This window comes from Tigriopus californicus, chromosome 9 (assembly GCF_007210705.1).
Source record: "Tigriopus californicus strain San Diego chromosome 9, Tcal_SD_v2.1, whole genome shotgun sequence".
NCBI classification, from domain to species: Eukaryota; Metazoa; Arthropoda; class Copepoda; order Harpacticoida; family Harpacticidae; genus Tigriopus; species Tigriopus californicus.
Window position 1 is genome coordinate 3,408,191 of NC_081448.1, and position 12,731 is coordinate 3,420,921.

At 40.3% G+C, this 12,731-nt stretch overlaps 1 protein-coding gene across 2 annotated transcripts; it reads right to left on the reverse strand.

Annotated features, from left to right (window-relative positions):
• Positions 1-9,458: 9,458 nt before the first annotated feature.
• On the reverse strand, positions 9,459-12,719 carry LOC131886567 (acid sphingomyelinase-like phosphodiesterase 3b). Of its 2 annotated transcripts, XM_059234935.1 has the most exons (7): positions 12,583-12,719; positions 12,484-12,523; positions 12,256-12,379; positions 11,920-12,190; positions 11,594-11,835; positions 9,968-10,476; positions 9,459-9,894 (listed from the first exon to the last, which is right to left on the reverse strand). In XM_059234935.1, the coding sequence occupies exons 1-7, from the start codon at positions 12,657-12,659 to the stop codon at positions 9,514-9,516; spliced, it is 1,644 nt and encodes a 547-aa protein (XP_059090918.1). In that variant the 5' UTR covers positions 12,660-12,719; the 3' UTR covers positions 9,459-9,513. The 2 variants fall into 2 exon arrangements, with proteins under 2 accessions (XP_059090918.1, XP_059090917.1); XM_059234934.1 differs by having other exon boundaries at positions 12,484-12,630.
• Positions 12,720-12,731: the final 12 nt, after the last annotated feature.

The following is a 12,731-nucleotide window of genomic DNA, read 5'->3' on the forward strand; positions in this document are numbered from 1 at the left end:
TGGAAGGGTCTCTTAAAGTTGTGAACAAGTTCAAAACTTTTCCAAANGGGGGGGGGGGGTTGTAGGCGACGTCTGTCTGGGTGAGACAGGAGCCTGGCCTAAGGTGTCACCCTGCATCTTTATTGTCACGGCCAATACGCCCTACTTAGTCATTAAGAGCCTCCTAATAACCACCATTTCTGACGGTAGAACTCCACAGGGGGGCTGTGGTACTCAGTGATTACAGGCACAATAGTAACGAATTGGTACGAGTAGCATATGATAACCAATAGCTCAATTTAGTCCAGACTCTATCGTGCAGGTGAAGTATCGCCAAGATCAGATTTGGAAACGAACTTGGAATCCGTGCGCTGTAGAGAGATTAGCGCTAATCTGATAATTGACTTTCGTCTTAATTGCCCCTAATGCCATTTCGCTAATTCCCTCATAGAATATTTCTTTTTCTCTGTGAAGACAAAATGTACAACCCATCCCTCACCTTATGCAACCTAAAGTAAAGGCCACAAGCGTTGCAAACCGTGCTTCCATTGGGATTCCGCCGCCAGAGGGACGAGTAGTCGGCCTCGCAATTTGAGCAAACCACGCCTTGTCGCCGGGTATTGGACTGGAAGGAAATATCATCCGAGAGTGAGAGCAAATCATCAATAAGGTGGAATATTTTCTCAAATGAACCCGTGCATTCTCTCACAGCAGGGGTGGATCGCACACAATTACGTGGGGGTGGTCACGGTGCATTCTTGTTTGACCCTCTGACAATTATTCGAGGAGTCGAGAAGTGTCAAAGGTCGTCGTCTGGGTCTCTCCCTCTCTCTAAGTAGTGGGTAGGTACGTGTCTCTGTGCTCGACACGTACACCGTAGATACGTATTGTACTTGGGACCTGAAGCACTCCAGTCCATCATTGCGTATTGGACAAATCAATAAGCGATAGTGCTTGCCGCCCGGAGCGAGCCATTTTGAAACCGAATAATTCCCACCTCATGCTGAGTCTGGAAGCAACAACCTACCACGCGAGTCTTCTTATCCTTCACCCGGGGTCGGTGAGTCCCATTGGTGCGGTAATAGAGACCACAGGCATTGCACACGTAGTGACCTTCCTTGTCACGCCGCCAGAGGGGCGTTTTCGTCTCGCCTCAATTCAGGCACTTGCGCTCTGGAAGATCAAGAAATGGAGTTGATTGAGAGATACATACTATATGCGTGTAGGGTTCCTACTAATGGTTAGTTGTACTGTTGTTAATCCAATGCGCTACGAGTCCGCAAAACAAATGTTTTTGATGATTTCTGTGCGAAGCTACAATATACAATTCGATTGCTTATTGTTTTCCCATTCTTCTCCTGTTTCGGATATGGCGAAGATTGTCTCAACAGACAGTGTATCAGCAATAATTGTGCAGTTTTATGTTTAAAAGCCTGTTGAATTGTGCATTTCATAAGTATGCTTCATTGAAGTAACCGTAAAGCACAGGTGTTTTCAGAGCGATTAATTGAATTGCTTCAAACCTGGCAAGGAATTATTGACCTGTTCTCTGTATTTTTCCGTTCTCACATTTCGTCTTTTTCACCTTTAAGATTACTGACCTGGTAGATAAAAGGTGACCTACTCCCTTAAGTTGCGAGCAAATCTAGCTTCGAGAGATCATTAGTAATGTGCTCAATTTTAAAGCTCTCCCATATGTTATGCAAATGTTTTCTCGCAACATGGTTGCTGACTTATTGAACAGGTTCAACATTCCATTGGTGAGCCATAACTTTCTCACCTTTGCTGTCTTGACCTCCTTCCATGGCTTGGCCAGACTCTTGGTCCTCGTCCTTAATGGATTCGCATTCATCCACGATTTCGTTGGGTTGATTAAAGTTAAAGACTTGCTCCTCGCCCTGGCTTTGGGAAAATGGCGATATCAGAGTATTTCCACCTTCACTGCTACCGCACTCGGTGCTCACCGATTCAGGGGTTGGAGGCGTGGACTCAATAGCCAAAGGGGAGGTGCTCTGGCCCATTTGGTTTGTATATACACTTGGCACATTCAATGGCGCATATGTGTTGCCATTGGGCGTGAATGGCGTGAAACTGCTTGATTGCTCCACGGTTCCAAATCCTGGAGGTTGTTGGTAGTAATGCTGACCGTATGGTATTGAAGTGGCTAGAAGAGACGATATTTGAATGAGCTCTGAACCCGAAGAAACTGTAAGCATCTTCCGTACCACCCTGATAACCCAAATTCTGAACATGATCTAAAGGTGGGGTCATGCTGGACCGGTTCACTTGGAACGAATCCGAATAGGCCAAGGAGTGGTTCCACTCCCAGAACAGAGGCTGATTTTCACCTTCCCAATACATTTTGGGTACTGACAACAAGTCACCAAAAGCTATCGCGATCAGAGATCTAACCCCAAAGATGTCTCCCGATAAACTGACCATAATATTTCGGACGGACTGTCCTGAGAACCAACCCAAAATGACCCATAGCGCTCTCCACCTCGAACTGTCTGCTTCCCTATCAGGTGAATGCTAGGATTTGACAGAGATTTCCATTGGATTTTCTCACCTCTGGCCAATCTTTTCAAAAGCTCAACCTTGAGCAACTTCAAATGAAGGGTTTGGATGAACTGTTTCTGGGCGAGTTCGCTTCGGTTCGTGTCGGGTGGGTCGACCACTTGAATAGTGACATTGTCATTCTCCGGGTCTTCTTCGTCGGTTTCGATGTCTTCTGGCTGATCTGGGAACGATTGCCTGATGAAGCAAGTGACCTCAGGAATGGACGTGGACTTGTCTGATGACTTTTGGCCCCGACGACCAACAATAGTAGGCCTTCCTTCCGAGTCGTTCTCCATCGGTTATTTCTATACAGAAAAAAAAATTGAAAATCCACTTCATGTCTACAAAAGGTTCATTGCATTAGGCTAAATAGTACCCATTAACGTATTGTTGTATCTACTGTTATAATGGGAATCGTCGAGAGGATGCCGCTCAATTCATGTTTAAATCGTTGGCAGTTTACAAGATTCCATCTTGGTTGTCACCACTAGTATGTACGTACGTACATGCGATCATTCTGGGTCCTTCATAAGTGGAAGGTTGAGCCCCCTTCTCCCCCTGGTAGATGTCAGAACCATCTCTAACCAATCTAAGTTTGAACCCTGAGGATGACTTCTTAGCTATTTTTATACATCAAACGTCGAATGTCTACCCAAACCCCAACCTACTTTGAGCCAGATCATTCAAATTCTAGAGTGCTCCATCTCATCTTGGTACAGTTGTTGAATAATAAGGCTGCTGAGCAACTCAAGAGCAACCAACGACTGTTGAATGGGTGTGTGTTTTTGTGAGAATATATCAAGTTCAGATGCCTTGGGGATCACGTTCCTCTTGTTGGAGTGGAAAGCCTGTGTAAGAGAGATAAGGGACTCAGATTGGCTAACTGAGGAAAAAATCTTATCAAAAAGCTGCTTCTCCTCCAAAAGCGATAAAGAAAGATTTCCTCCTCTAAAGAGAGCACGTAGCCCTCGCAGCTACTATCTACACTTCTAGTGTCAGCTCTAAATAAAAGACTCTTGATCGCAGAGCATCGTTCACTTCGAGAGAATGAATATTAGTATCGACAATTGTTCTCAATGATAAGTGCCAGATGCAATATCATATGCTAGAACGGCTTCTTTTGTCAGACTTGTGTGCTGTAACTCAAGCGAAACATACTGAAGATAAAGGCTATTATTTTACCATGAATGATATCATTAGCCTATTGAATATACGGAAAAAAAATAATTGCTCATATGCTCTTTGACGGAGGCACCTTCCAAGTTTTCAATTAAACTAGCGATATTTTCACGTGCATAAAACAATAACAGTCTTTTTAGAGAAAAAACTAAAGCCTGATGGCCTAAAGACCTTTCTCTAAAAGCATCTTTAAAGCTAACCATGCCCACAGTCGGAGAACCAACCTGATGCGGACACGACATTGCCTAATAGAACAAATTGTCTGTTATGATGGCCAGCTTCACTGGCCGGACAGGGCTCACCCCTGATACCCAAACACTTACACATAAGTTTAAAAAAAACGATAGTAAGGTGTTCAACTAATTGGATTAACATGTTTGATGTCGTCCTGTTTTAAAATGCAGGAGGTCAATCTTCTCACACCGACAAAGCCTCATCTGTCTCATGTAAATGTTCCCATACTGCAGATGTCATCGCATCACATTGTCACTACTTTCCTTTCAGCGCTTTGTCACTTACCGAAAGGCTCTTTTGGACTATGAAAGGGAAAAACTCAAGGAATAGGAAATTGAGTGGGTTGGATAGTTGTTGGATGCTTGGATGGAGCCAGGGAAGATGAGCATGGCCAAAGGAAAGAGGAAAGAGGAAAGAGGAAGAAGAGGGAAGGAAGAGGAGGAGGGGGATGGGAAATGGTTCAATTGGATGTGAAGGAAGAAGAAGCAAACGACGAGTACTGTTCGTCCTCAAAATTTCCAAACGAAAAAAAATGTCCACAGTCAACTAGGAGCGACACTCCTACAATCTTTCTGGCTTCTCGTTGACACGTTCACAATTCAGGCCGGCTTTTCTCGCCAACCGGCAATTAATATCACTTTTGTTTTTGCAAATTGAGGCGTTATCTGTCTTGATATTGCTCTAGTCTCATATCACTGGTCCAATATTAGTGCTAGAGGATTGGGAGACAAATCGCATCCTTTAGCAACATTTTTACATCCCCTATCGCTATTCTCATCATTGTACCAATAAGTCTTTATGGCACTCCACATGATGCACAGTTGAGTTTGTTGAAAGGAAAGAGTTTTTACCTTGCCAGATATTAATCTTAAAATTCCACAGTAATGAGACTTTGAACCGGGAAGGAAACTTTTCAAGCGCAAAATGTGTCTTGAGACAATTTTCTGATTTTCTTCGGGATTACACCGAATCCACAATAATAAGTAGGGTTGGCCAACAACACCATCCACGCCTACTCTTATTAGCTATTTCAGATGTGGGTAGGGAGGAGGAATACTTACGACCAAATGAGATATAACCACTAATGATAATACATTAGAACGAATTGATTGGATCGTGATATATCAGGGAAAGGACGATCGGCTATCAGCGTACCTAATACGTACGTTCGTCTACACCAAAAAAATGAACACTTCTAAGTTTCGTTGTGGCTGGAAAGAGAACGAGCGAGAGATCAAAAATCTGACTCGATGAGATAAGGTTTGTGATAACTGATTTCCAACGAGATTTGAGCATTCATGCTCAAGTTGACTCGTTGCAACAACTCGACAATGAGTTGAAATTGGCTGGATGACTTTGAAGTCTAGAGCGAGTGTTATTTTTTTTTTTGCCTTCAATCACGATTGGCAAGATAAGACTGTCTTAAAAAGGGTTGACACAGGCGTCTGACATGAAACTTGGAGAGCTTTAGATGGCCAATTCAAAGATTTGCTACTGATTAGACACTCTAAAAAGTACCTCTCTCATGGGTCCAGATCTAGTGGCATCTCATGATTTCATTTCTTTGTTGTTCAATGAGAAAACAGGCGGAATTTTTGGCACTTTTTGGGCTTGGAGCCCATGAGAAGGCTCGATGTCTGTAGTCGAGAGCTTCAGCCCAATGTGCTCTGCTGACTTTGAGGATCTAGATATTCGGTGTGCTCTTATGGTGTATGTACAAACTATGTGCTCATGGAGTAATAGATCTCCAAAAGATAAGACTCGTGTGAGAATTGAGATGACTTATCATACATGGATCTGTGGCGAGTTCGAGACTAGTCCAGCCTTGCCCTGACTACATACGAGATACTCGAATGTACGACGATCCCACCATTGGACTCCGACAACGACCACAACGACATCCACTTGGGCATGTGAACAATTTGGGAGAGGGAGGAAAGAAACTGGAACCGAGGGCTCGACTGATTGAATTCGTTGAGTGGCAAATGTAGAACAAGAAAACATTTATTGGTTGCAAATTATTCGCTTGTGGAGCACGTTTATGTGTTTATAATCTTTGGCTCGAGGCTCCGCTTATGTGTGTCTCAATGAGTGTGGTTTTTCTTTGATTTTGGATAGCTTAGTAGATATTGGAGATCTATTTCCTAAACTAAGGCCTCGGTTTTTTTCTTTCGTCAGTGCTGCAGTGGCAAAAGAGTTGTAAACACTTGGAAGCTGAGTCAAGTGTTCAATAAAGTTGAAGTGAATATAGCACAGTCACAAGAAACACCACCCTCGAAAAGCTCCAGCTTTCTTTTTTGCATAAAAAAGAGAATCAACTTATCTTGATTGGGATGATACTCGTATTCCTAGTTTGATAGAAGCACAATTCATTTTTGCCCACTAAATCTATTTTTTGTGGTTTATATTGTCAGGGATTAAGAATCTAAAGAAGAAGGAAAATTCCAAAAAAATGTAACAATCAGCGTTTTTCTTCAAAACTCGAGATTTGTAAGACGCCGTCATCTTTCCTTGGTTTAAATGCAAGTAAAATCTTAGAGCTTAATTGCACTTATGCAGCAGTCTGCTAATCTGCTAAAAAAACATTCCTGATTCATAATCTGCTAATATAATTGCTTTTTGAACAATACTGCCCCGTACACTTGAAGCTCTGTAACAACTATGTACACGAAAAAGTGAGAACAGCCCAGCAAGAACTATTATTCTGATAAAGGTCTTGTGAACTTTCAGAGCAACTATTATCGGGTCTGTGAACACAAATGCCTCGCAAAGTACGTGTTGATAGTAAGTACCAGATATACCGTCGTCAAAATTGATAGAACGTGCTTAGTTTGTTCAATTGTTTCTAGATTCATTCAGGCCACGCAGATCCCTGACATGTCCGAAGATTAGCGCCCCGATTATCTCCTTCCAGACTCTCTCCTTCCTTCCCTTTATTAGTATCAACCTTTTCTCGATGCAGCATGTGCAGTACTAAACCAACTTGATTCAACTCAGAAAGTTAGCCTTTTAACAACTGCCCTCGTGATCAAGTTCAATTGAACAATTCAGGGGCTGGGTAAGAAATTGGAACAAGTTGTCCCAATAGGTTCCTCCAAGACGAATAGAAATCACCATAATTTGGCAGCAGTGGGGCTTGATCTATGGAGCTCTTGCCGCGCCATCTAAAAGTTACAAAAGTGGCGAGTTAAATCCAAAGATTTGCAGCAAGACGGCAAGAGGGCAAGTTCGGAGAGGAAAGGAAGATGAAGAAACTCATCATTGCAATTCTACAAAAAAATGTTTTTTCTAATGTCGAGCAAAAATTCGATAGGGTCGCATTAATCGGTTTTCTTCCCAATGCCTCTTTGGCACCCCCGAACCGTCAAACTTCTGCAATTTCTGCTCGACGTGAAAGCAACATATTTCGCTGGAGTCTACTCATCATTTTTGCTCTCCCATTTCTCTCCAGGCTATTTCCGGCAGCAAGAGTGGCCTGTTGAGCTTGCTTAATGCTTACGGCTGCAAAATCGCGATTGTTATAGTCTTGAACCAATACATAGGCGCCAATGTACACATTTCATTTAAAAAATAACTCAATCGCTTGCTTGGCAAATGTCTGTGTTTCAAGTACTTCAAATCGACGAAGATGAGTTTTGCCCACTGAGATGGTGTTAGCCAAAGACGATCAGTGTTGTAGATCTAATGACAGTAAACTTGAAATGCTGAGATTGGGCTGGTAATTGTTGTTTGTTTGAAATAAATGTGTGCCTTTTAGTATTACTTTATGCAAAGGAAAACATTTGTAATTCAGGCCATATTAGTGCTAAAAAATAAAAAAAATGCGTTTGAACCAAATTTGAAACTAGCCCATGCGCCCATGGGACCTTTTTTGCCGTTGGCGGTCAGAAAAAATCCCGGGAACAACAAAGCCTTCAAAATCATTTCTTATCAATTCATTTCATAATTGGCATACATAATGATAGGAATAAATTTGTTTTCAATGAATAATATTTTCAAACTTTCGAGTTTCAAAGGATAAAAATCTCATATCGAGCCACGTTTAAAGTTTGAGAACACCAGAAATGAGTTATTAATTGAAGTTAGATGCTGTATACATATGAGGTGAAGTTTGCAAATGTACAACAATCGTTTCTGTTACAATTTCTATACTTAAACTCCTTTTTGGTATCTGCTAATCTTTTGACATAACATGCCTCGAAAAAAGGTCTTTTATGAAAATTAAATTCTTCTTAAAGTATTCTCCAAATTTCAAGTTCTTGTCTCTTGAAGGGAAAAATCTGTGCAAAAAATGATTAATTTACATGGAGCTTCTCCGTTGAATATCTTGAGTTTGAAAAATCAGGTTACCACCTCTTCGTAAATTCACAGTGCTTGATTACAATTCAGCCTTCGAATAGGCCTCGAGGAAACAAAATTTTCAAAGCATTCGTACATAGTCTGTGTAAGTTTTTTCTTGTACGAGTTGCCTCATAAACTTCTTTGCTACACTATCTCTAAATTAGATTCAAGTTTTTTTATGCTTTACATTTTGAATTGGGACATACCTTTATATGTTTTATCATATTTCATCATATTTAGAAAAGTTTCGCGTCCAGAGAAGCTTGTGGTTTTTCTACACCCTCTTTTTGCTTTTCATTCTAGTCGTGAAACTGTTTGTATGTGTTATTTGAGCGAATCAGTTGTTGTAGGTAGTTTTGTTGATAACTTGGTGTTTCATTGGATGTTCGAATCTTTTATTATTTTGCGATACTTGATGTCTTATTTGGACTTCCAAACGAGGGGATTAAGAAAACCTGGTGAGTTGTCGCACAAAACACGTACAAAGTTCAACCATACTTCTGTGCAGTTGTCTCAAAAAAATAAAGAAATTAAGAAATTACGAGAGTGTTGATGCCGAAAGTATATTTTCCATAAATTTTAGGGAGCTCCCATTGACTTCTCCATAACGGAAAGCTTCGGCAAAAAATCACTAAACCTAGGTTTTCCCCTCAAAATCACGCCATTTTTTCTAAATGATTTATCTCTTTGGAAGCACAGTTTGCATAGTAAGGAAAGAAATGTCATCGTTATCTAGGGCTTTAGGATCTGACAAAGTGAGTAATCAAATGCAAAACCACCCTACCGATACGCCGTTAGAGTTAATGGCCAATGTCTTAGGGTAGTGCGGGTATTGCTTCATATTAGTCATACTTTAACATATCTGGCCAATGAAATTAGAGTACTTTGCTACTTATTAAACATATTTTATATGGAAAAGTAAAATAAAACCCAAATGGCAAATGTTTGCCAAAAGACGAAAACATCTGTGACAGGAGTTATGTTTTAAAGTAGTATCTAAGAACAGGAACAAGTAACAAGCATTTTTGGGGTAATCAAGGCTACAACATTAAAATAACTGTTTCTTATTCGGTCCTTAATTCGAATTTCGTTGCCTTTGTACTGCCTTGACCCTACTCTACCAGATTTAATTTGCTTTTTTGTGACTTAGAACAGAGCCATTGGACTACGGGTAAAGATTTATTCTTTTGCCAACATTGATATTCAACCCATGAACTTGCCTCATGTCCATTGTCTGCAGTTTGGCAGGGTGTATAGGAAAAACAAAAAGATATAAGTAGATGTGTTCGAAGATAGATTTCGGCTGGAGTTCGACACGCAGTCTTCAAATTGTGAATAATCCTGCTCAAAGATCGCACACAAGTGATATCGACGGCAGGTTTGGTCACAGTCTGTGTCAAATTGGACCGAATTGGCAGAGTAATAACGTTCAAATGTCTGGACATCATCTCTAATCTTCTTGGTAAGCTCCAACATTAGGTTCAGGTCAATCGTTCCTTGTAATCCATAATATTCCAGAAACGAGTATTCCATCTTCCATTCCGGGACATTATCGGCATTGGCTTTGGCCAAGTTTAGCCAGAATTGATCATAATCAAGGATCTGAAACAATAAGTCAAAAGTTATACATCCAAGCCCATTCAGGTTCGGGACAAAATGACGAATGAAGTAAAACCTCTCCAGTATCCATGTCATATTTGAAGAGTCTCAAGCCGGGGTTATTCCCACCAGTTTCCGGGGCCAAAGTCGAAATCCATGGGGTGACCGCCGGGGCCAGAAGTCCGAATGAGGTTGGTGTTCCGTTATTGGCACTAATCATTTTCAAGGCATCGGTGTGGTGATGACCATAGAACTGAGCAGATATCACGTGTGAGTATTTATCCAAGAGCTCTAAGTACTTCTGGTTGAAAGTCGGAGTAAACCAATGAAATCCGTATTGGTCTTCTTCCTCCATGTATTGATAGAACCGCTCAAATTTGCCCGGAGGAATGTGCGCAAAAAGGATGACTTTGGTTTGATCTGATTCCGCTTTCTTCAAGAGAGATTCGAGCCATTCGAATTGTCCAAGAGGATCTTGGATGCCCTCGGTGAAATGGTTTTTCAGCTTATAAATATTTGTGTTCAGGGCAATTAACTTAAATGGCAAATGCTGTTGAGCATCCGGACCCACTTGATAAAATCCACCTAATCAAGAAATATGAATTGGCATTGGAATCAAGAATATCGATAAGAGGCAAGAAACTATTCGATATGAAAAGGCCAAATGCTTAGACATATTTTTGTACTTGAAGTGATGGCTTCAAAACTCGTTGAGACGTTATGATGTTTGTGTGTCACACATTTACCACTTTTTAGCCACCAATCTTGTGACATTCATTCACGTATTATTATATTTCAAGCAATTCCATTCAAAATATAAAACAGGTAACTGAAACAAAAACAAGATTTTCGATCGGTACCTATGTTTTCACCTTAAAATGTTATTGTAAGTCTGTTTAAGATTTTATAAGTATTTTATATTAGATATTTATTTCGCATGTTTGGTCTTTAACACGAAAATTAGGATTTTGTGTTGCGTGATGATTCTTGAATATATGAGTCCCTTTTTTTATTTGTCATTTTTTTTGTCCCAAAATCCCTTTTATACATAGATTTATCTCAGGAAAACTTTGATCATAATTGGATAATGTCGGCATCCAATCTTTGAATTAGCATCTTAATATATCAACAATTTCATGAGCATGTAATTCCTCAGGTTCTGGGTAAGCAAAAGCTTGTTTTCAACAAGACCTTGGCAAATTAAAAAAGACAATACATAGACTGTCAACAATGTTACAGGGGCCAAGCTTCAACAGAATAACGTGAGTTGGAAGAAATGGAAAATGAAATTCAAAGGCTTGTAAGAAAGTCACATCGGTTTTAATTTATAAGAAAACAAGGGACCAAGAAAAAAATATAAAAAAGAAAAACATGAAAAACAGCACAAAGTATAATTTTAAAGTGTTAATTTGTTATGTTTACCAGAAATTTATTTACATTGAAGTTTCAAACCAACCTATTATGTTTTAGCTTGACAAGAAAAGAAAACCTTTAAGTACAAAAGTCTTGTACTTGCCTGATTTGTTGATGTGTTGATGATATCTTGGGGCATTTTTACTAAAAATTGTGTATATCTTGTAGCTGTCAAAATATATTTCTTTGAGTTTGATAGAATTTGAAAATAATGTATATTTCCTTTTTTCATATTTTTTCTGGCCTTTTTGAACAATTGTATTACAGCTCCCTGTAAAAGATATCTCACCATTAGCCTTGTACTCAGCAATGGGCTCCCCCACTAACCATTGCTTCCACAAGTCTGCGGATTCCTGGTAAATTAGTCCTGCTGGATTGTTAGGTGCTTGATTCTTTGGATGGAAATCATGATTGCCCAAAACAGGATACACCTGAATGCCCGTTCCCTTCAGTTGTTCAGTGAGAATGCCCATCACATGAACCACAAGATCCTCATCGAAATGCTCATTTTCTGCATGAGACGTGTCATCCCTAAAAACCCGCGATCAATCCGAATTCGGAACGTCAAATACAAAATCACGCAACCATCATTTCGGAAAATCTTCATTCGCCTACCCAGTCCAAAGAATGAATTTTACATCATTGCCGAGGGTATCAGAGTGGGCTTTGATGAAGTTCATGGCAGATTTGACCAATTCCAAGGAAGAATCACAATTGTAATCCCCATATTTACCGCTCCCTCCCTTTTCCCAACAAGTCTCATAGTCGTATTCGCCCAGATAATAATCGCGGTTATTTTCCGAATGAGGTACATTCAGTAACACGTTGGGGTCCTGAATTGTGAAATTTACGTCCAAATGGAGGTCAGAAACGTGCCAGAAATATCCTGAAACAAAACGAACGAAATCACGTGTTCTCATGCCTTTGACTTGATAAATAATGAAACCTTACCAATACCGCCCGTCCAAACCGTGGTAATCAACGATGACAAAATGAATAAACCACATATTTTACAACTAAAACTCATGTCGAGATCGTTCAATAAGATTGTTGTGGTTGATATCACATCTGTTGACTTGAAAAAAAAAGACTTTTAGTGTTTGTAAGCCAAGATAAGATCGATCAGGCTCTTGTACGTATTGCCACCTTGTATTTTTATCAATTGATGTGTGTACTTACAAGCATAAAAATAACGTCGATTGCTTTGTCAAGGCCAATCCTGTAAGGATAAGATACTTCTGCAGATTCCGCATTATTGATGACACCGGGCCACATTACCTGGATGTAGGGATGTAATGCATTTCTTCCCTCCACAAATAACCCCATGGGAGACGAGACAACGAGCTTTCTTTCATTGAACGTTTCTCAGTCTCAGAAACTCATCTCTTCAAGGAAGGAAAGTGCTCCGAGTGCTCCAGGCGATTTCA